The sequence below is a fragment of the Stylophora pistillata genome, chromosome 5 (genome assembly GCF_964205215.1).
Source record: "Stylophora pistillata chromosome 5, jaStyPist1.2, whole genome shotgun sequence".
NCBI lineage: Eukaryota > Metazoa > Cnidaria > Anthozoa > Scleractinia > Pocilloporidae > Stylophora > Stylophora pistillata.
The window spans coordinates 33,304,108-33,327,788 of NC_142523.1; the positions used below are offsets into that span (position 1 = coordinate 33,304,108).

The window sequence follows — 23,681 nt, forward strand, 5'->3', positions numbered from 1 at the left end:
TTTACAAATAAAAGCGTGACCGCACCGAGGTCAAGAACAAAAAGATAAGGAAAAGGGAAAATACCCTTGTATTGATAACACATCGGGAGTTTTCTAAAAACATCCCATGTATTGTTCACTGTTGTGATGTATGTGAATCCAAACCACGAGATCACTCACAAACCTCTAGTTCTTTGTCGTTCTTTAATTGTCCTCGATCGGCCCATTCAGCGCTCCACAAGCGGAATACTCAGCCTATACTTATTCCACTCAAAACAACCGTGCCACCGTAACAGTTAAGCTCGAAAATACTTCAAATCAACTCCACAAAAGGACGAGAAACGAAAGGCAAAGCAAAGCTTAAAATTTCGTGACTGAACTGCAAAAAAAAAAACTAAATCAATCACATGACCAAAGAAAACAATGAAATACATTAAAATAATTACTATTGGCGGGAAAAGACAAGACAACTGTTGTTAAACGTGTCGATATGTGTCTGGTCATGTCGTGGCAAAATACTACAGCTCTCTGCTGATGTCGCTTTAACTTCTCGCTGTTAAAAACTGGACGAAGAAGGTAAGAAATTAAGAGGAAATGAAAGAATAACATGTCGAAACTTGTCTGGCGATAAAAATTGTCTTCTGTGCTGATTCCCAACTACAATAAAACCTTCGAATATTTATTGCTAAAGACTTTTTTCAAATAAAAGCGTGACCGTACCTAGGTCAAGAACAAAATGATAAGGAAAAGGGAAAACCTCCTTGTATTGTTAACGCATTAGGCGTTTTCTAAAAAAAAAAAACATGTATTGTTCACTGTCGTTTAACATGTCGATACTTGTCTGGCCATGTCGTGACAAAATACTACATCTCTCTGTTGATGTCGCTTTAACTTCTTGCTCTTAAAAAACGGGACGAAGAAGGTTTGTTGAGGGGAAATGAAAGAATAACAAGGCAAAATAAGAAGCCAAGCGCATATAGTGAATTCCCAGTTACGATCGATTTTTCGTATCTGGCGGTGTACAAGAAGAGGGTAAGACCCGTAGACATTTACTTTTCCGGCGCGACCATTTCGACAATAGAGCTAGTAGTGTTAGTAAATTAAAAATCAGAGTTCTGAATACACTAAAACTGATAACTCCACAACCCTGTGAAAGCATTTTACTACGTTAAAAAAATTCATAATTTTGCTATTAATTATTTAAGTAGATTTCTCTTTGATACAAACACATTATCCAAAACTTCACCATACAAATTTGACCAGAACACATTTTTAAGAAAAGACTAAGGAAAGCGAGTTTTTTGTTTCATTGAATTTTGGCCTGGTTGTGCGTCCAGCGTTCAGCCGAAGGCCTTTGTCAAATTAACACTGAAAACTTATCCGCGGTCAAAATTTTGAGTGAGAATGTGAATGATTCCCTAAGGCTTGGGTGACTGAACTACCAGCTTACTTATAATTAATTAGTCGAGGCAAACGGGCTTATACTATTTTGCGAAACGAAACGAAACGAAACGAAACGAAACGAAATTGTACTATTTTTCGAAACGAAACGAAACGAAACGAAATTTTGCGAAATGGCGTTTTTTCGCCTTTATTTAGCAAATATGTCTTCTTCGTCCGAAACAATATGTGTCCACTAATAAATTGATCAATATTTCTAAGAGCCTGGTCACCTCTCATTTTATCAACCATAATAGAACTCGTTTCGCAAAGTAGTAATTTTGACAGAATTACTATTTTGCGAAATGGCCTTTTTTCACCTTTATTTAGCAAATATGTCCTCTTCGTCCGAAACAAAATGTGTCCACTAATAAAATGATCAATATTTCTAAGAGCCTGGTCACCTCTCATTTTATTGACCATAATAGAACTCGTTTCGCAAAGTAGTAATTTTGACAAAATTACTATTTTGCGAAATGGCGTTTTTTCGCTTTTATTTAGCAAATATGCCCTCCTCGTCCGAAACAAAATGTTTCCACTAATAAAATGATCAATATTTCTAAGAGCCTAGTCACCTCTCATTTTATTGACCAAATAGAACTCGTTTCGCAAAGTAGTAATTTTGACAGAATTACTATTTTGCGAAATGGCGTTTTTTCGCCTTTATTTAGCAAATATGTCCTCTTCGTCCGAAACAAAATGTGTCCACTAATAAAATGATCAATATTTCTAAGAGCCTGGTCACCTCTCATTTTATTGACCATAATAGAACTCGTTTCGCAAAGTAGTAATTTTGACAAAATTACTATTTTGCGAAATGGCGTTTTTTCGCTTTTATTTAGCAAATATGCCCTCCTCGTCCGAAACAAAATGTTTCCACTAATAAAATGATCAATATTTCTAAGAGCCTAGTCACCTCTCATTTTATTGACCAAATAGAACTCGTTTCGCAAAGTAGTAATTTTGACAGAATTACTATTTTGCGAAATGGCCTTTTTTCGCCTTTATTTAGCAAATCTGTCCTCTTCGTCCGACACAAAATGTGTCCACTAATAAAATGATCAATATTTCTAAGAGCCTAGTCACCTCTCATTTTATTGACCATAATAGAACTCGTTTCGCAAAGTAGTAATTTTGACAAAATTACTATTTTGCGAAATGGCGTTTTTTCGCTTTTATTTAGCAAATATGCCCTCCTCGTCCGAAACAAAATGTTTCCACTAATAAAATGATCAATATTTCTAAGAGCCTGGTCACCTCTCATTTTATTGACCAAATAGAACTCGTTTCGCAAAGTAGTAATTTTGACAGAATTACTATTTTGCGAAATGGCGTTTTTTCGCCTTTATTTAGCAAATATGTCCTCTTCGTCCGAAACAAAATGTGTCCACTAATAAAATGATCAATATTTCTAAGAGCCTGGTCACCTCTCATTTTATTGACCATAATAGAACTCGTTTCGCAAAGTAGTAATTTTGACAGAATTACTATTTTGCGAAATGGCGTTTTTTCGCCTTTATTTAGCAAATCTGTCCTCTTCGTCCGACACAAAATGTGTCCACTAATAAAATGATCAATATTTCTAAGAGCCTGGTCACCTCTCATTTTATTGACCATAATAGAACTCGTTTCGCAAAGTAGTAATTTTGACAGAATTACTATTTTGCGAAATGGCGTTTTTTCGCTTTTATTTAGCAAATATGCCCTCCTCGTCCGAAACAAAATGTGTCCACTAATAAAATGATCAATATTTCTAAGAGCCTGGTCACCTCTCATTTTATTGACCATAATAGAACTCGTTTCGCAAAGTAGTAATTTTGACAGAATTACTATTTTGCGAAATGGCGTTTTTTCGCTTTTATTTAGCAAATATGCCCTCCTCGTCCGAAACTAAATGTTTCCACTAATAAAATGATCAATATTTCTAAGAGCCTGGTCACCTCTCATTTCATTGACCAAAATAGAACTCGTTTCGCAAAGTAGTAATTTTGACAGAATTACTATTTTGCGAAATGGCGTTTTTCGCCTTTATTTAGCAAATGTGTCCTCTTCCTCCGAAACAAAATGTGTCCACTAATGAAATGATCATTATTTCTAAGAGCCTGGTCACCTCTCATTTTATTGACCATAACAGAACTCGTTTCGCAAAGTAGTAAATTTGACAGAATTACTATTTTGCGAAATGGCGTTTTTTCGCCTTTATTTAGCAAATGTGTCCTCTTCGTCCCAAACAAAATGTGTACACTGATAAAATAATTAATATTTCTAAGAGCCTGGTCACCTCTCATTTTATTGACCAAAATAGAACTCGTTTCGCAAAATAGTAATTTTGACCGAATTACTATTTTGCGAAATGGCGTTTTTCGCCTTTATTTAGCAAATAAATCCTCTTCTTCCGAAACAAAATGTGTGTCTACTAATAAAATGATCAATATTTCTAAGAGCCTGGTCACCTCTCATTTTATTGACCATAACAGAACTCGTTTCGCAAAGTAGTAAATTTGACAGAATTACTATTTTGCGAAATGGCATTTTTTGACCTTTATTTAGCAAATATGTCCTCTTCGTCCGAAACAAAATGTTTCCACTAATAAAATGATCAATATTTCTAAGAGCCTGGTCACCTCTGGTCACCTTATAACGTATTTTCCTAGCAGTTTGACCAAACATCAAGTGTTCATTGAGTTCGGCTGGAATTAAGATCGCCGTTTGAATCAATTGAGTCCTTCTAAATAATTTGGGTTGGCCTTATTTAAAATTAGGTTTGGCTCACGAAACGATCGACGTTTTAACTGGGCCTAACTTTCGAATGCACGCGAAGTTTAAAATTATAATTTTGGATATTTCACGAGTTATTTTTGGCATCAGCAATGTTATTTTTCCTCTTAATGTTTTACTTAACTGCAATGGACGGTCATTCCAAACGTGAAGCGTTAGAAATAATTAGAACACTGGCCACCAACTCTGCAATAATTTACGACTTCTAGTTAAATTAATGACATACGTCGTGACTTATTAACTAAATATTTACAATTTAAAATCTTAAGTACGATGAGTTCTTTATGGTGCCAAATTTTGATTCAGCGGCACCATGTGTGACAAATTTATAGCCAATAATTAATTTCCCACAGGAATAACACTTTGTTCCAGGCCTTAAACTAACCACTTAAGAAGGCGTGAAATGTGCGAGTCAGCGATATCAATAGCACGACTAGTAAATTAACTTCAGGGATTGTGTTGCGCTCTTGGTGCACGTGTTGCTAAAGCTTTGCCTTTTTTCGATGTAATGAGACGAGATTATGGAACTTCAATTGCCTGTTCTTAAGCCAAAGACCATCGACTGTTCAGGTCTGCCTCTTTATGATTTTAATTGTTTTGAAAACAAGGAAATCATTGGAAATGGGTCGTTTGGCGCAGTGTTTACTGCCGATTGGCCAACACCGGATGCTGCTGTGGGAAAGGTTGTCTTGAAGAAAATGCTTAGTGAAGACATCCTGGAAAAGAAGACTTTTGTCAAGGAAGCGAGAATTTTGCAAAAGTTAAGTCACAACAACATCGTTAACTTTAAGGGAATATGCAACAATCCTTTTGCGCTCGTTCTCGAGTACGTTTACTTTGATTTTTCGCCGTTTGGTGTCAAGTCCAAAGTGAGCTCCCTGGCTGATTTTCTAACTGTTCTTGACGGGTTCAACTGCCACGGTTTCGATAGCCCTCACGTCATCTCCACGATTTGCAAGGACATGGCAGTTGGTCTACAATACTTGCATGGAAATGACATTGCCCATCGGGATTTGAAGCCGGCTAACATCCTGGTCTCTAATCGCCATTATTGTCATTTGCAAAGGACGGAAATGCGAGAGGTATGGGTAAAAGACCCTTTGCTTTGCAAGTTGGCCGATTTCGGTCAAAGTCGCTCAAAGGACATACAAACCAATTCTATCCTGCAGTCTCAAACTAGGCACGTGAATAGAGGCACACCAGTCTATATGGCTCCTGAGATGCTCATCGAAGACATGCGCCTACCATTTGCCTCAGCGGACGATCTTAAGCGGGCTGACATTTGGTCTTTAGGTATGACCCTATTTGTCCTTTTAAACCCTTGCCTAAAGTATCCATACTACGAAGAGATACAGCAATTCATAAAAGAGAATAAAACGCCTCTTCGAGCACTTGAAGTACTGTTCAAGAGTAAGCAGGTCCCGAAGGAGGCATGCAAGTATCAGCACAAGCATGCTACTGACTGGTATTCAGTCAACAAGATCTGGTTGAAGTGTGTTCAGTTTGAGCCTGCTAAAAGGCCAAAAATTAAAGATGTGATTTCCATGATAAGCCAGGATTGCACTGCCTCCTCACTTAATATTCACTTGAAGGTTAGTCAATAGTTTCATGAGGAGATTGGCTAGTGTAGTTTGACGAGCATGCCAATTAGAAGGTATTCTGGTACGTACCGTGTTTAATTAGACCCTCTAAATCTCAGCGGAGCAGAGGAGTTCTGTTTGTGTGAGATAATAAGAATTTCTTACTTCTTTGATTGCTGTAATCTTTTAGTTCTCCGTGTGTTGGTGAGCCGTGTGTGTTTTGTAGTTTTTGATTAGGTTTTAAATATTTTCTTTATTTATATTAGATATCTTAATATAGTATTGTAACGTTTTTTGAGGGCCACGAGTTTGTTAGTTTTTTAACTATTAAGTGTCACCCAAAGTTTGATTGATTGATTGATCATTCTGGGTCGGTTATTTGTAAGCAATTCCCTTCGATCGTTCCTTTCCGAACGCCACTTTTTTAAAACAACAACGTTGAACGAAGCGCTCCTTGGTTGCTCGTTTGTCTTCGGCGGAGCTTCTTTGGAAAGCGACACGCTTTCCGAGCAAGGCACGAAGTGCCGAGAGAATATATTACTCTAACCCACGCCAAGGAATCTTGAAAGCCCACGAGCGCTTCTTTCGGCGGTTGTTGTTTTAAAATAATAGTGGCAGGAAAGAAATGTTGAATGATCACACACGGCTTACCAACACACGGAGAATTAACAGATCACAGCAATCAAAGAGGTATGAGATTCTTTGTTATCTAATTCAAACTGAACTCATCTGCTTTCTGTGAGAGTGATTAACATTTGTCTTCTCCTTCTATCACCAACACATTTTTCATAAACAATTGACCAACAACTTATCAACTATGGGGTGTTGTTTTAATTTGACCTAGATTCGCGTAACATCTATACAGAGAAATGCATAGTATAGTGGCCGCTACAAAGGAGAATTACAAACGAGAACTTGCAATTTAAAGGATTAAGTGGAGTATGTTAGCCGAGGACTGCCACTCATTTTTCAGGACATTAATACCTTTTTAGCGACTAAAAATGGAAACGTGATGCACATCTAATGACAATCAAATATTAACGCAATTCCAAGTAAAACAAAAGGCTCTGTTCACATTAAATGAGATTAGAATTTAGTGTATTTTAAAAGTCAATTAGAACCGAAGGTAAGTAATAAATTAAAATAAATTGAAAATCAAATACAAATGAAATTCAAAGTAAGACTCGATCCAGATTTAAAATTAAAAGATTAAATGTTAAGGTTTACAGAGAATGCACTAAGATCTGGATCGAGTTTACTTTGATTTGCCTTTGCATTGATTTTCAATTTACTTTAATTTATCTTACTTTCGGTTCTAATTGGCTATTAAATTTGAATTGAGCTTTTTGTTCTACTTTGAATTGCATTTGTTTTACTTTATCTTACCTTCGCTTCTAATTTACTTTTAAAATACACTAAATTATAAAGTCATTTTACTTTGAATAGCGTTAAAATTTGATTTTCATTAGATGTGCATCACGCTTTCCAGTTTTAGTCGCTGAAAAGGAATTAATGTCCTCACAACTGAGTGGAAGTCTTCGTTCACTATAATTGAGATCTCGGCGGACCCAGTAGCTGTGTACTATTTGATGACTCTGTGAGTTTATAACTTCGCCTTTGAAGAATTTACCAAAGCTTTCTTTGACACGAAGTGAATTCCGTTGATAGTAGGGACTGTAAAAGCTCTGCTTAATGACACCACTGTTGCCTCGCGCTATCTTTTACGTCCAATATGACGTTCTCGATCCAGCCCCCTAAAATTTCATGAGCGACTCGTCTAACCGTAATTCTTTCAGCGTGGTCCAGAGCTAAATTCTTTTGATTATTCTAAAGAAGCCTGTAAGTTTTTGCTCCATGTGGTGTTACAGTTTAAACACGAAACGAGAATGAAGTACAGTCAGGCAGTGGGATTCAATAAATTTTGTACAGCTCGCGGAAAATCATAAAATTTCTTAAAAACTTCAACAGCTTATCGTTATTTTGTAATGTGCTTCCTCGCAGGTTAGTCAAGCCTCCAATCTAGAGCAGTATGACAGAAAGGTTGCAGCGATTGTTTTTAAGGGGGGAAGTGTTCCTGAAGACGTTCTGGATAATGACGGGACCAATGCCTGTGCTTTCTTAAGCGTGAAACTGGCTCATGAAATCCATAAGCTGCGCGAAGAGGCCAACAGGGGTGACAAGAAACTATGGCAAAGCATCTGTGATGTTGCCGAAAAAGTCATCATGGAGTTTCCCCGTGTGATAAACCCACATAGGAATTGTACTGAGTTCTATGATGTGCTTTCGGCCTACATGCTCATCAGGAGTGTCAGTACTGAAATTGGCTGTTATGGTTTTTCCGAAGAAATCTTAAAGGATGATTTCGTCTTCTCTCAACAGGGAATGAGTAACCTTGTTCACGCTTTATCTTGCATGATTTCTAAGAAGTTCTGCGTGGCCATCTACACTTGCAAACCACTCATTTTTACAGTTGGAATTGCGAACGACTGCTTTTTTATTCTAGACACGCACCCCGTTTCAACTGATGTTGGAGGTAAAGGTACCGGCCTTCTTAAAGTATTTCCATACGTTTCAGAAGAGTCAATGGCCTTTGAGGGAGTCAGTCGTTGGATATGGCAGCGCCTGGTTTCAAGTGGAGTGAAGAACGACACGTCACAGTCGCTCTCCATAATGAGCGAAAATATGAGGTACCCAACTATTTCTTATCTAACAACTGGTATACTTTATAGAGATCCTTGAAACGTCAGATTTTAATTTGCACCGGCGATTTAGAAATTCGAAGATGTCCGATCTTTTCACAACTACAATAAATCCCTAAACCGCTCATACCCTAGGTCTTTACTTACACTCTTACTTTGTAATTAAACTTCTCAAATATCATTGGGCGATTTAAATTTTTCACGACATCAGATAACTCATAATAAGACTGATGTGACAATCTCCACCCCATCACTTATTACTTACTAGAATTGAGGCTAAACAGGTGATCTAGAATTTTGTTATAGAATAGATTAATTTTACATTGTATTTTTCGCAGTTATAGTACGTGGTTCCCCTTTCTGAATATAATTTTTATATTGCCTTTTAGTTATGTACCATCTCCACATACACACGACGAAGGAGAGAAACGAGCCAAGAGTAAGTTAAGCTGCTACAAAAAGCCATGATCTTCATTTTCCAATTGAAAGCTGAAACACAGATGGTCAAATTAAAGATCTTAATTAAGCGTAACATTTTTTTAAAATCAACGGCCCTCCCTTGGTTGCAAAACCAACAAAACATAGAGATTGCTCATAAAACTTTATTAACATAAAAGACTGTTCATAAAATCTCAGAATAAAAAAGGGCGAAGGTATCAGATGACAGTATTCACCGAGACTCCGAAAGTCGCTTCTTCAAATTTTAACAGAGAAATTACTGGCCTAAACCTGCAAAGCTTTACTAAATCTTTATTTTTGCCTTAAGGCGATGTCTCTCTGGTTGACAGTAGCGGCTCAAAAGTGGAGGCTAACCTGACGGTAGAAAGGATTGAGCTCAGTGACTGTAGTGGACCGGAAGATGAATTTAGAGAAAATAAAGCAGGGAAATGTTCCGAACGCAAGGGCATGACTTCTGTGGAAGAGGGAGCAACACTTTGTGATCTTACAGACAGTGGAACCACAGATCACACGGTTTGCCACAAACTTCGAGATTTTATAGAATCGCAACCACGAAGAGTCCAAACATATGAATTCTCCACGATTGAAGATGACGTTGATGAAGTTCACCGACCATTGACTAAAAAGAAAGAATCACAAAAATTGAACTCTTCAGACTCTTCCTCTAAACGTTTTAGGTAAGTGTTAAACATTTAAACCGACGTCTTGTATTCCGGATGAAGGTGTAAAGAAAATATTGAATTTTCAGGGCGTTTTGAATGGAATTTCAACCTTGAATAAGGAGAAAGTCATAATCGTTGTCGTTTATATGTTTGTCGGTGCAAATGGCAGACGGCACAATGAACGAAATTTAGTTGTTGGTTTTTTGATATCTTAAAACGAACAGATCATCAGACGATGAGACAGAGATACATCAACGCAGGAAAAGACGACGGCTTCACTTGATTTCTTCTTCCGGTAGTCGTGAGCATCAGTGTAACTCTCAAGTCAGCGAAGACGTCGATAATTATGACCGTGTTCACTGTGAAGAAAATCGATCTGACAATACCACGGAAGGTAAGAAAGAGAAAATCAGGCGACAAACAACAAACCAACAAACTTACAAACCGAACAACACAAAAGCTTTAAACTAACTCTGATAAAATACTTTTGGGCCCTTAGAACTTCATTCCATGCATGAACTATGTTAATAATCTAGGAAAAAATTCTAATCATTCTGAAAAGGCATAAAGAGTGGATAAGTTTGCAAATGAATGGATGATTTACAATGAGTGCCCTGACATGCAAGAACTTAAATTAGCGAAAATATTGGAGTTATTACTTCTATTTATGTCAAATGAACACTAAATAAATGAAATTATTTTTTAAAAAATTAACGAAGATAGTACTCGCGCTCTGATTCGCCAAGAGGCGTGTTTGCATGATACTATGTTTGCTTTTCGCGCGCAAATCACATACATTTGAAAAAGTTTTGAATTGAAAACTCGACACTTTTACTTCATTTACCCACTCACTCGTGGGCTGAAACTTGGGAAATCTTCGGAAACATGCTACATGCTGTGTTATTTTCGCTTTAGCTGGCATTTAAGGCGAGAAAACCCCATATTTTTAAAAATGATCTTTATTGCAAACTAAGAACTGATTACGCGTACATAAGCTTCGTAAACAAGACTTCGCGAATGGTAAGAATTTCTCTTTTAATAAGTGCTCTAAAAGGAGAATGTTTTTTTTTTTTTAATTCGGAAAAGTTATTTTATAAAAGCAATAGAAAACTATTTTCCTGTGTTTGCATATCCTGATATAAACACTCGAGAGGTTAGAAGTTGAGAATTCTCGACAGTTATGCAAACCCTCAACTCCGTCTCAGGTTCGCATAACTGCCTCGAATTCTCCGGCAACCCCTCTTGTGTTTACATCAGGCTCTGCAAACACGGAAAACGTTTTATATTGCTTAAGTACAGTGGTATTTAAAACGGCCTATTTGTAGGCCTTTAAAGGTAGCCATGTATACCACTGCAAAATACTTTCATAATTTTTTTTTTCGTAATTGAATAACAAAAATAACCTATGAAGCATTAATAATCCGCGTATCTTTTGCCTTTCTAGAGTTACAAAATGAAATAAATGGGCATCCTGTGTTTAAAGTTTCTAAGAAGGGTCTTTCCACCAAAGAAGCCCTAGACATCTGTATCGCAGGTAAAGTAGACGCAAGCAAAGTCTGCAGCGCTGTGCCACAAGGTGTGACTCAGTCTACCGTTTTTATCATCGATCTCAACAAAGTGGATGAAGGAGACTTAACAACAGATAGCAATGGAGTATATGCTCGTCACTCTTGCCCTACCGATGTCGTCTCCGCGCAAATGACCAATCAATCACGTATAGAAAGCGTGCGAAAAAGTACAAAAGGAAAACACACAAATGGAAACCATATATATTCTGTTCAGCGGCATTATAGCTGGCATACTTCCTCTGACGAGTTTTGTCGTATCATTACCAAGGTCTGTGACCAGCGCAAAGAGAAGCTTGGGAGATATGCTATTATACAATACAAAGTAACAGACAAAGCTAAGGAACTGTTTTCTAGAAAGAAACACGGAAACGTGAAGCATCATAAAGAGGGCTACTTACGAACAAAGCCAAGCGTGCTTTCAAAGATAAAGCAGTACGCCAACAATACGTCGGCAAAACAGGTGATCACGCAAGTGCAGGGAGAGGCAGGAGGTGTTTCCGATGTACAATCAGTGGCTGACATTCCCCGCAACAGAAAACAAGTATACAATCAGGCCAGTAAAATCCCAAATCGCATTCTCTCACGAAGCACAGGGCCACAAAAAGCAGCAGATTTCACCAAATTAATTGCCAAGCTTCAAACTTCTGATTTTGTAAAAGATGTTTCATTTGGTGTGCGCCATGGAAAAGACACCACAGCAAACACGTTTGCAGGAAAAGAGTTGCATATTGAATGGTTAAAGACATTTTGTTCTGGAACCAATCCCAAATCGCAATGTGGCATCGACATGACTTACAACTGTGGACCCTTCTATTTGACTGCATTAACTTTCCCTCACCCCATGTTTGTCCATTGCGATGCACGAGATAAACATCCAACAACCTTGGCAGGCATTATGACAAGTGCTAGCAGAGAGATAGGTGATTATGAATACCTGGCTGCAAACCTGAAGAGGAAAGGCATTTCCACTCTTACATATGGAACTGATGGAGAGACTCCGTTGGAAGCAGGCTTTGAGAAGGTGTTTCCTATACACGGAACTTATTCAAGTGACACAAATATCCACCTTCGTTGTTTCGACCACGTTAAAACGAACATGTCTCAGAAATTGACATCATTAAAAGTACCGCCACCTAAACAAAATGAAATAATTCGCAAGATTTTAGGCACTGAGTACAACGGAAAGCGGATGATGGGTTTGGTAGATTGCTCCACTGAAGAGGACTTTGAACGGGAGTTAAAGGTTCTAGAGCAACAGTGGCCAAGTCAATTCACTGAATGGCTACACACAAGAGAAGGCCGTCTCCGTCCGTTATCTGAAAGCATGAAGAAATGCATGTTGCGACCTGTTCGCGCTGCTGCTGGCCTTGGAAACCCACCTAACAAGTGGCAGAACCAGAGAGCAGAGGCGTGCAACAACGTTATTAAAGAAGAAATTTCCAGGCAGAAAACAGACCAGGTGACTATACACGAACTAATTGAGCATCGTGTAGTGCAGCCTCATCTGGACGAGCTAGTTAAGGCCATTTATCAAATGGGAGAATATCGTCTGTCTGAAGAATATAAACACCTTCAGGTGGATCCATTACAGTGGTCACAAATGACACCACAGCAACGTGATGCAAGAATTAGAAAGGTCTTTGGCTTCATCCCCGGAAGCAGTCGATCAGACGAAGTCGTCACTAGAAAGCTGTCAATAGGTCTTGCCGATTGCCAACTCGCAGTGCACTTTCCCTCGTATGAACTTAAAGAAATATGGAGGAGGGCGGAAATAATCCTGTCTCATTACAAGATCATAAAATTAGCAAATGCTAACTATTGCGTCACTGAATTCGATAGCAGCTTCACAGTAGAGTTCAAGAATCAAAAGATATCGTGCGACAAAAGCTGCAAATCATTTCGGGATAGTGGAGGTTTGTGCCCTCACCTACTTGTTGTTGCTGAGGAAACTGGTCAGCTTAAAAGCTTTATCGCTTCTTACACAAAATCTGCAAACAAATTGGGTAAGATCATCAACGCAAACCTCCCTAAACAGCTTGGAGGAAAGCCAAACCAACAAAAGAAACCAAGAAGGGGAAAGAATAATGTGAGCCAGCAGCCAGTCCTCTTAGAAGAAGACACTTCTGACGTGATGGTACCAAAGCCTACGCGGTACACCGAATATTACCAAAACGACGAACCGTTCTATGTAGTATTCACTAAAGACTACAAGAATGCAACAAAATGCATTGGTTGCACAAATGAATTCCCCAAGCGAGTGCAGATTTCGCCGTACGACATCGCTCTACTTCACGAGGAGCGTTATTGCTACCCAAAAAAAGACGACCAAGGCAATATTGAAATGGTACCAACCCATAAAAAGAAGGCCAAAAGGTTTTATTGCATAGATAAGAAGTGCATTCTCCCAAGGCACCCTTACTTCTGGAGAGGTTTAGTAGATGTCACTCCCAGTGTTCAGACTCGACTGAAAGACAGCCACAAAGATCTTCTTTATGCCATGCTTAAGGTTAGAGCAGAAGAAGATGGGTCACAAAAGTGACTGAACAAACAGCACCGGTTCCAACGTTTAGACGTTAATCTATGTTTATGTTCAAACTTCGTGCTCTGTACGATAACCTGGAAGCTAATTGGCTGATAGGCATGCGTGAGTAGGGAAGAACACGACGTTTATGTGTTAATGACTTCTTTACCTCTCAGCTAACATTTTGTTGTAAATTTAACAAGAAGTATTGCAGCTTCAAAGTAGCGTATATTTAAACAATCTTACCTATGAAAACTTATTTTGGTAAAGTTTTCGCATAAAACATGCTTCAACATCAACTCTTTGGCTGCTGCTGCTGCCGTTGTTGTTCGTTAAGAAAATCGAAATGGTCACTTTTACAAAGCAGATCACTTAGTTTGGTATTAAAAGTGATAGAGACTTGGTTGTGCTTTTCTGCCGAATAGACGCTTTTGCTAGCTATAGGAATGAACTCGGAAATATACTACATTCGGCTATGCCTTTAGAATAGCAAAGGCCTTTTTCCCGCCAGCCCTTCTTTTCCATTTTCTAATGATTGGTTGAGTGAACATCCTATTCTACCAACAAAACTATATAAAAAGTGGAAATGAAAATCAGAGCAAATGAATAATTAAATTTTAGGTTTACTAATTAGATATAGAAAGAGCATTGTTATGTTCTTTCTATATTTAATTTAATTTGTAGGTTAATAAATGGCTTACATTATTGGCAAATGTCATTCGCACTGAATGACATAAATGACATGTCTGAACATTGCGGGACATTTCGTAAAATAATTATTCTTATGAAATTACAAATTTTCAAATGATTTCTAGTACAAGTAATAAAATGGAAGAAGAAAATTAAAATTAAGTTGCCAATCAAAAAAAACTGTGAAAAAAAGAAAAAGAAGAAAATGGTTCGCGGTGGAAACCCTTTGCAATGTATTTACTTTGGGTCAAAGTACAAAAGAGATCTTATTTGCTGTTTAGGATTTCTTTGGTAATGCTTTCCAGCTAATTCAACTTTTCATTAACATATATTGCCTGTTGTATGAATTCGTTGCCAACAGGTGATTTGCATTTGATTTGTTCTCATATGTCTCAACGTGTTTTGTTTGCAAAGATATTGCGGCGAGTTCAAGTCGTAACCAGTTACAACATTTTCATGCGAACTTTCCAGGAAGTCACATTTATCTTTGTTTTCAAAACACTTTTCCAGTGTTTTCAGAATATTCATGGAGTAGATATCTTTAATTTTAGAGAAAGGTATATTTTGTCATTGGTTTATTGAATGCCTCCTGATTTTGAAATTTTTCTTAATATCATTGTTATTGTTTATTTATCCATGCTTTGACATGTTTTATTTGTAAAATTAACTCTTGAATTCTCAGATAGAGTTTAGTCAATTATTTCTGATGAAAAAGCTTCACTCCTCTAGTATTTCCACAACAAGACATGATTTTATAACAATAAATTTATTGTTTTCCCAAGTATTCTTTAATGAATTCTTGTGCCAGATGATGCTTTGTGTTTTTTATTTTGCTCACCTCGTTTTATATCGACCATACTACCTAGGCTTGGGAAAGAAATTTTGGAGAGGAAGTTGTTGTGGCCAAACAAAAAACTTTAAACCAAGTCATATGGATCGGCTTGCCAGTCACGCACGTGGGTTGTTGGTCAGCCATAAAATCGAGTTGCGGCAACCATAAATAGAAAAGAACAAAATACAAGGAATAAAGAGTAGAATATAAACAGAGAATTATAACAACAAAACAGAGTAAACTCCGAGCCAATGAAGAGCAATCGAGAACAAAAATAAGTAGTTGTCTTTCATTGTGTTTCGGGCAAAGAGGACATATTTGCCAAATAAAGGTGAAAAACGCCTTTTCGCAAAATAGTAATTCTTTCAAAATTACTACTTTGCGAAACGAGTTCTATTATGGTCAATAAATTGAGATGTGACCAGGCTCTTAGAAATATTGATCATTTTATTAGTGGACGCATTTTGTTTCGGACGGGGAGGGCATATTTGCTAAATAAAGGCGAAAAAACGCCATTTCGCAAAATAGTAATTCTGTCAAAATTACTACTTTGCGAAACGAGTTCTATTTTGGTCAATAAAATGAAAGGTGACCAGGCTCTTAGAAATATTGATCATTTTATTAGTGGACACATTTTGTTTCGGACGAGGAGGACATATATGCTAAATAAAAGCGAAAAAACGCCATTTCGCAAAATAGTAATTCTGTCAAAATTACTACTTTGCGAAACGAGTTCTGTTATGGTCAATAAAATGAGAGGTGACCAGGCTCTTAGAAACATTGATCATTTTATTGGTGGAAACATTTTGTTTCGGACGAAGAGGACATATTTGCTAAATAAATGTGAAAAAACGCCATTTCGCAAAATAGTAATTCTGTCAAAATTACTACTTTGCGAAAGGAGTTCTATTATGGTCAATAAATTGAGAGGTGACCAGGCTCTTAGAAATATTCATCATTTTATTAGTGAACACATTTTGTATCGGACGAAGAGGACATATTTGCTAAATAAAGGCGAAAAAACGCCATTTCGCAAAATAGTAATTTTGTCAAAATTACTACTTTGCGAAACGAGTTCTATTTTGGTCAATAAAATGAGAGGCGACCAGGCTCTTAGAAATATTGATCATTTTATTAGTGGACACATTTTGTTTCGGACGAGGAGGGCATATTTGCTAAATAAAGGCGAAAAAAACGCCATTTCGCAAAATAGTAATTCTGTCAAAATTACTACTTTGCGAAACGAGTTCTATTTTGGTCAATAAAATGAAAGGTGACCAGGCTCTTAGAAATATTGATCATTTTATTAGTGGACACATTTTGTTTCGGACGGGGAGGGCATATTTGCTAAATAAAGGCGAGAAAACGCCATTTCGCAAAATAGTAATTCTGTCAAAATTACTACTTTGCGAAACGAGTTCTATTTTGGTCAATAAAATGAAAGGTGACCAGGCTCTTAGAAATATTGATCATTTTATTAGTGGACACATTTTGTTTCGGACGAGGAGGACATATATGCTAAATAAAAGCGAAAAAACGCCATTTCGCAAAATAGTAACTCTGTCAAAATTACTACTTTGCGAAACGAGTTCTGTTATGGTCAATAAAATGAGAGGTGACTAGGCTCTTAGAAACATTGATCATTTTATTGGTGGAAACATTTTGTTTCGGACGAAGAGGACATATTTGCTGAATAAAGGGGAAAAAACGCCATTTCGCAAAATAGTAATTCTGTCAAAATTACTACTTTGCGAAACGAGTTCTATTATGATCAATAAATTGAGAGGTGACCAGGCTCTTAGAAATATTCATCATTTTATTAGCGAACATATTTTGTATCGGACGAAGAGGACATATTTGCTAAATAAAGGCGAAAAAACGCCATTTCGCAAAATAGTAATTTTGTCAAAATTACTACTTTGCGAAACGAGTTCTATTTTGGTCAATAAAATGAGAGGCGACCAGGCTCTTAGAAATATTGATCATTTTATTAGTGGACACATTTTGTTTCGGACGAGGAGGGCATATTTGCTAAATAAAGGCGAAAAAACGCCATTTCGCAAAATAGTAATTCTGTCAAAATTACTACTTTGCGAAACGAGTTCTATTTTGGTCAATCAAATGAAAGGTGACCAGGCTCTTAGAAATATTGATCATTTTATTAGTGGACACATTTTGTTTCGGACGAGGAGGGCATATTTACTAAATAAAGGCGAAAAAACGCCATTTCGCAAAATAGTAATTCTGTCAAAATTACTACTTTGCGAAACGAGTTCTATTTTAGTCAATAAAATGGAAGGTGACCAGGCTCTTAGAAACATTGATCATTTTATTAGTGGACACATTTTGTTTCGGACGAGGAGGACATATATGCTAAATAAAAGCGAAAAAACGCCATTTCGCAAAATAGTAATTCTGTCAAAATTACTACTTTGCGAAACGAGTTCTGTTATGGTCAATAAAATGAGAGGTGACTAGGCTCTTAGAAACATTGATCATTTTATTGGTGGAAACATTTTGTTTCGGACGAAGAGGACATATTTGCTGAATAAAGGTGAAAAAACGCCATTTCGCAAAATAGTAATTCTGTCAAAATTACTACTTTGCGAAACGAATTCTACTATGGTCAATAAAATGAGAGGTGACCAGGCTCTTAGAAATATTGATTATAATATTAGTGGAAACATTTTGTTTCGGACGAAGAGGACATATTTGCTAAATAAAGGCGAAAAAACGCCATTTTGCAAAATTTCGTTTCGTTTCGTTTCGTTTCGCAAAATAGTACAATTTCGTTTCGTTTCGTTTCGTTTCGTTTCGTTTCGTTTCGCAAAATAGTATAAGCCAGGCAAACGTGTTTGGCCTGTAAGAGGCAGTAAGAGAGCAAGATGATCGGAACTCGGAACTCAGCTTTTTGAGTAAGAACTAAAACAAGAGAGATACGAGGTTGGCATACATAAGAGATGATCTGACCACTTGGTAACGTACAAGTCGTGAAGGGGGAAATTTGGTCAACCCTTCAGGGGGTGATATGACTACTGAAATCTGGCACACTGTCAATTACAGTGAGTAGGACATGACGGAAAAAGGACAAAGTTTACATTAGGAGCATAGAACGAGTGAAGGACATCGTCATCTGGAGCTCATTGAGAGACCAGACGAAGGCAAATGCAGGTCTCTTCGGCAAGTCACAACGTGTGCACCCACGTTGCACGGAGAACGCGTTACGATAATTCGCCGTATGCCGATCCAGAGGAAATTTGTGAACATATTACATACATGTTGAATTATGCAACAGAGTTTCGTCGGTGCCATTAATCACACGAACTCAAAATGGTTTCAATCCACGCGACCAGTAGCAGTGATACATGTAAAACTGACGGAAGGAATTCACAAATTTCACAAGTTCACGAGGCGATTTGTTGTTGACACTTTTCCTTATGACATGTCGCGACTTGTTTTGGTAGCTAGACACACGGAGCAGCCTGACGTACAGACAATTTGTTTCGTCAATCGACTACCTGGGGTTAGCAGGCATGCATACATACATACATATATATATATATATATATATATATAAACTTTATTGCAACTCCCTAAAAAAGGTTTTTCAGTCATAAGGCTACTAAAGCTAAAATAACTAAATAAATTACCAAATGACTAATATAACAAATAACGATAAAAATAAGTGAGATACAATAGATAATATACTAATTACAAATTCATAGGTTGATCAGAGAAAAGTAGGTTGACAATTTTGTTCCTAAAAAGTTAGATCGATTTGGAGGATTTAACATTGTCTCTTTGATCATTCCAGAGCTTTGCACCGCGGTAGGCGAAGGACCGCTGACCAGTGGTTAGGCAGCACCTTGGAATGTTCAGTTGATCGCGTTGTCTAGTGTTTCTAGTGTGAATTTGTGAACGCATGGTAAATTTCTCGATTAGGTAGTCAGGCACAAGTTTATTAGTACATTTGTACATCATCACTGCATCGTTCAAGTAGATTCTGTCATTAACAGGCAGCCAGTTAAGCGATTTGAGAGCTTGTGAGATGTGATCAAACTTTTTAAGGCGAAGAACAACTGAACGCGGGCGGCAAAATTCTGTACTAACTGAAGTTTGTTGATGTTATGTTTACTAGTATAAACACTTGAGCAATAATATAACTTATTTTTTTCTCAGTTCGTAAGCGGACGCTATTCTACAAATCCTGCAATCTGATTGGTTCCGAGAGTGGGCAGTATTCTCCCCATTCAGCCCGCTCACAGCGGGCGGTATCCGCGTCGCTCGAGTCACTTTGCAGAACATCTCAAGCTTCTTTGCAGGTTTTCACAAATATATCTCATTCTGCCGGCCGGGCAGAACTTTTGAGCAAAGACTTCGGTCACGACCTTTTGGCGATAAATAATATTCATTCTTTCTTCTCTCTCGCTCTCAAATCATTATGGTTTTCCTGCAAAAATTGATTTCGAAATAAATTTGGTGGTACTAAATTTGTTTTTAAAACGATTGAAACGCGGCCTAAAAAAATTTTTTTATTTAATAATCCTTCACAAAAAGTAACTCACAAAGTTACAACGAGAGGTGGTTGCAGGTAACAATTGCGTTAATCAATGTGACTCTCATTCGTTAATATCTGAATTGTTCAACACAATTTGTTCGTTTGTGAAACGCTCAGCGAAGTATTTGAGTTCTTCTCTAAATACACATTCGCCTATTCTGGCAAATCCCTTGAATTTGGACATTTCTACCGTCAATTACTCATCAGAAACTGGAGAAATTTGAAGAATAAAAGTCGCATAAAATCCCCTTATGTCTGGCTGGAAAGAGTCTCTCTGACTTTAGCTTTTTAGTCGAAGAAAGACAGATTTACACACACCATTGCAGAAAACGAACAAGCAGACCATAGGGGGCCCATACAATCTGTTTGTGCAGCCGACTGTTGTTTTATAGTGAATGTACCAGGTTTACCGTTTACCTCACCTATAGTGATATAATGCTGACTATGTACATAAATCATTGATAAATAAACGTTGAATTACTTTACCTGTGGTGTATAGTCGTCCTTTTGCCTCAAAAAAATTTTCTTGAGCGATTTTGAATAAGTCTGAGTTCGTCGTTAATGTAATGCATAAAAGAAAGACAAGGGTGGAAGCCTTGTTTTGAAAGGGTTCAAGCGCCAGAGCGATTTTACCCCCAAAAATCGCATCGCTCCGTTTTCAAACTTCGCACCATTAAGGTCAAAAGATGCACGATTCTCCTCAGTCGTACCTTCCAATCGAAAGTCCATCCGAACAGACCGGAGCTAGCCCTCGAAGAAAATCAAAATCCCACAGTATTTGAGCGTCTGGGATGCGTAGCAAGATTCTCATGTGCCAGCCAGAAACCTTCACGCTGATTGCCCTTTTCTGATTGGACGACGTTATTTTGAATCGGTCAATCAGAAAAGGGCAACCGCGTGACGGTTTCTGGCTGGCACACCTTGCTACGCATCCCAGACGCTCAAATACTGTGTCTTTCTTACACCCTTGTCTTTCTTTTATGCATTACATTAACGATCGACTAACTCAGACTTATTCAAAATCGCTCAAGAAAATTTTTTTGAGGCAAAAGGACGACTATACACCACAGGTAAAGTAATTCAACGTTTATTTATCAATGATTTATGTACATAGTCAGCAATATATCACTATAGGTGAGGTAAACGGTAAACCTGGTACATTCACTGTAAAACAACAGTCGGCTACACAAACAGATTGTATGGGCGCCCTGTGGTCACACCAGTACTGTTGTTTAATCAAAAGCGTACGCTTTTTTTATTCTTCAATTGACAGTTGTCACATGTGACAGTTACTTGTCAAAAAATGTTTCAAAGCTTGCTCGGAAGCCTTTTCAGTTACATTTACAAATTAAAAATATTTCGGTGAAAGCTTCCTCTTTAATTGACGTCTGTATTCTTTATCATCTACTCGCTAACAAATTGTTAAGGTTACGGAGGATTTTTCCGTAATTAAACTCGTAATTGTAGCCCTAAATCATTCGGGTTCTTTTGGCAATCATTTTTTTATGTGTTAGAAAAAAAATAAAAATGTTATTTACCAGCATAGGTCGGTCCGTATTGGGAAAAACTGTGCCCTCTGTCTTGAGTACCTACGGCCTCGGGCGGTATCCAAGACCTCGGGCACAGTTTTTCCCAGTACGGACCTCCCGGCTGGTGAATAACGTATATTTACTAAAAACGAAAGAATTTATAAGGAGAAGTATTGTTTTCCTATCTAAAAAAGTGTTTTATGCTATTGATTCGTACGATTTTATGTAAGCAAGTAGAGACTGTTTTAGTAATGTGTTCGTTATAAGTTAGTGATTGGTCAATATAAGTGACAAGATCTTTAGCAACAGTAGAGGGTGTAATTTCTTTTCCAAGCATCCGCGGAATAGATGCCGTTAGCAACTTATTTAGAAGTTGAGGCAAACCGATAATTAAAACTTTAGTCTTATCAGGGTTTATCAACAAAGAGTTTTGGCAACACCATCTGGAGACTTGTTCGAGGTCCAAATTTAGATTATGAATTGCGGTGAACATGTCGGATGAGGGAAAGGGCAGGTATAGTTTAGCATCATCGACGTAACAGGCCGATTTGCAGTGAGTAGGAACAGACAACATGTCATTTACATAAATAGTAAACAGGACTGGGCCCAATATCGATCCCTGAGGAACTCCATACTTCAGGGGAAGTGCATCAGAGGTAGTATCATGGATGCGTACTTTTTGACTGCCGCCAACAAGGTAGCCATCGAACCAGTCATGACTTGAGGATGTAACACCAAGAGCCCGTAGTTTCTGCAGTAGAATATCATGTCTAATGCTGTCAAAGGCCTTTGACATATCGAGTAAAACTAGAGCTGAGATCTTTTTATCATCGATTGCCTGCAAGAGGTCGTCAGTAACACGTAGAAGGGCGGTCTCACTTGAGTGAAACTTTCGGTTACCACTTGAGTTTTTGCCAATAACTTATTTGCTGTTAGATAACTAACAAATTGTCCATGGACCAATCGTTCAGATACCTTTGAAAGGATAGGGAGTAGCGAAATAGGCCGATTGTTGCACGGATCTTCAGAATCACCTTACTTTAAAATAGGAGTAGCCTCGGCGATTTTCCATGCCCTTGCAAACGTTCCAGTGTGAAAGGAATAGTTCATAATAATAGTGATTGACGGAAGAATTACAGGTAGACAATCCTTGAGTACACGCGCGGGCACTCTGTCGTAGCCAGGTGCTTTGTTTGAAGAAAAGCTTTTAATGACACTCTCAACATCCTTGTCTTGCACTGAATGAAACTGAAAAGCTTCTGAGCGCTGATCAGGTAAAGGTTCCACATCTGACGAAGTAGGATGGATACCAAAATTACGTTCAATTGCGAGGTCACGAACTTTCTAGGCGGTCACACTCCCCACTGACGCAAAGTATTCGTTGAATTTATTAGCAAGGGCGGTTGGACTTTCAGTCATTAATGGGCGATTCCGGCATTTCCTTGGTAGACAGTTATTGATAATCTTCCAGATTGCATTGGTGTTTCCATTGCTCTTAAGTAATTCATCACATGATGAGCCTTTTCTGCAAATATCAACTCACGTTTAACTTCCTGTTTGAAGTATTCCAGTGAAGACGGTCGTTTGACCTAATCGCTCTTCTATGCTATATGTCGCGGGTGTTCATTAGCTGGCGAATTTCATCTGTAATAAAAGGATGTGGTCTAGCCTTTATCTTAATCCTCTTGATCGGGGCATGTTTATTTAAAACATCCAAAAACAAGGTGTTAAATGTGTCCACCTGATCGTCGAGAGCATCAAACATGGAAGTCATGTGGAATGGTACAAATGCCAGGTCCTCACGAAAGCGCTCTGCATTATAGCTAGAGTAACTCCTGATAGTAATATAGGAGGGCTTAAGCCTAGAACTTTTTTAAGAGTTAAGACGAGGTAGATAAGATGATGGTCACTTATAGAGCAAGAGAGGACGTCACAGAGACTTACAATTATGGATGGGAATACTGGACAAAATTGTTATTAGATCGTGTGCGGTGAGGCATTATATCGTACTGCATGGTTACGTAGCCGGAGGTACTATATCGTACCCGGTATGTTGTCTTATCGTAATGGCGATGCCATTATGTCGTACCACATGCTGCTATATCGTGCCCGATAATGGCCTAATAAAGACCAGTTATGGAAAACCATGCCAATGTGTTTTGAGTACACATTCGGACAAAAAGTGACCGTGATAATAGACTGCTTTGAAGTTTTTATTGAAAAGCCATCGAATCTACTGACTCTAGCTCAAACATTCAGCTCATACAAGCACCACAATACCATCAAGGCACTCATAGGTATAACACCCCAAGGAACAATATCATTTGTTTCTCAAGCTTGGGGTGGGCGAACATCAGATAAGTTCATTCCAGAGAACTGTGGTATT

The 23,681-nt window shown here is 37.9% G+C and overlaps 1 protein-coding gene across 1 annotated transcript; it reads left to right on the top strand.

Annotated features, from left to right (window-relative positions):
* Positions 1–3,340: 3,340 nt before the first annotated feature.
* LOC148731559 (uncharacterized) lies at positions 3,341–15,158 on the top strand. The gene is made up of 6 exons (XM_088761653.1): positions 3,341–5,789; positions 7,779–8,464; positions 8,866–8,915; positions 9,243–9,612; positions 9,822–9,991; positions 11,042–15,158. The coding sequence occupies exons 1-6, from the start codon at positions 4,719–4,721 to the stop codon at positions 13,702–13,704; spliced, it is 5,010 nt and encodes a 1,669-aa protein (XP_088617779.1). The 5' UTR covers positions 3,341–4,718; the 3' UTR covers positions 13,705–15,158.
* The last annotated feature ends 8,523 nt before the right edge of the window (positions 15,159–23,681 follow it).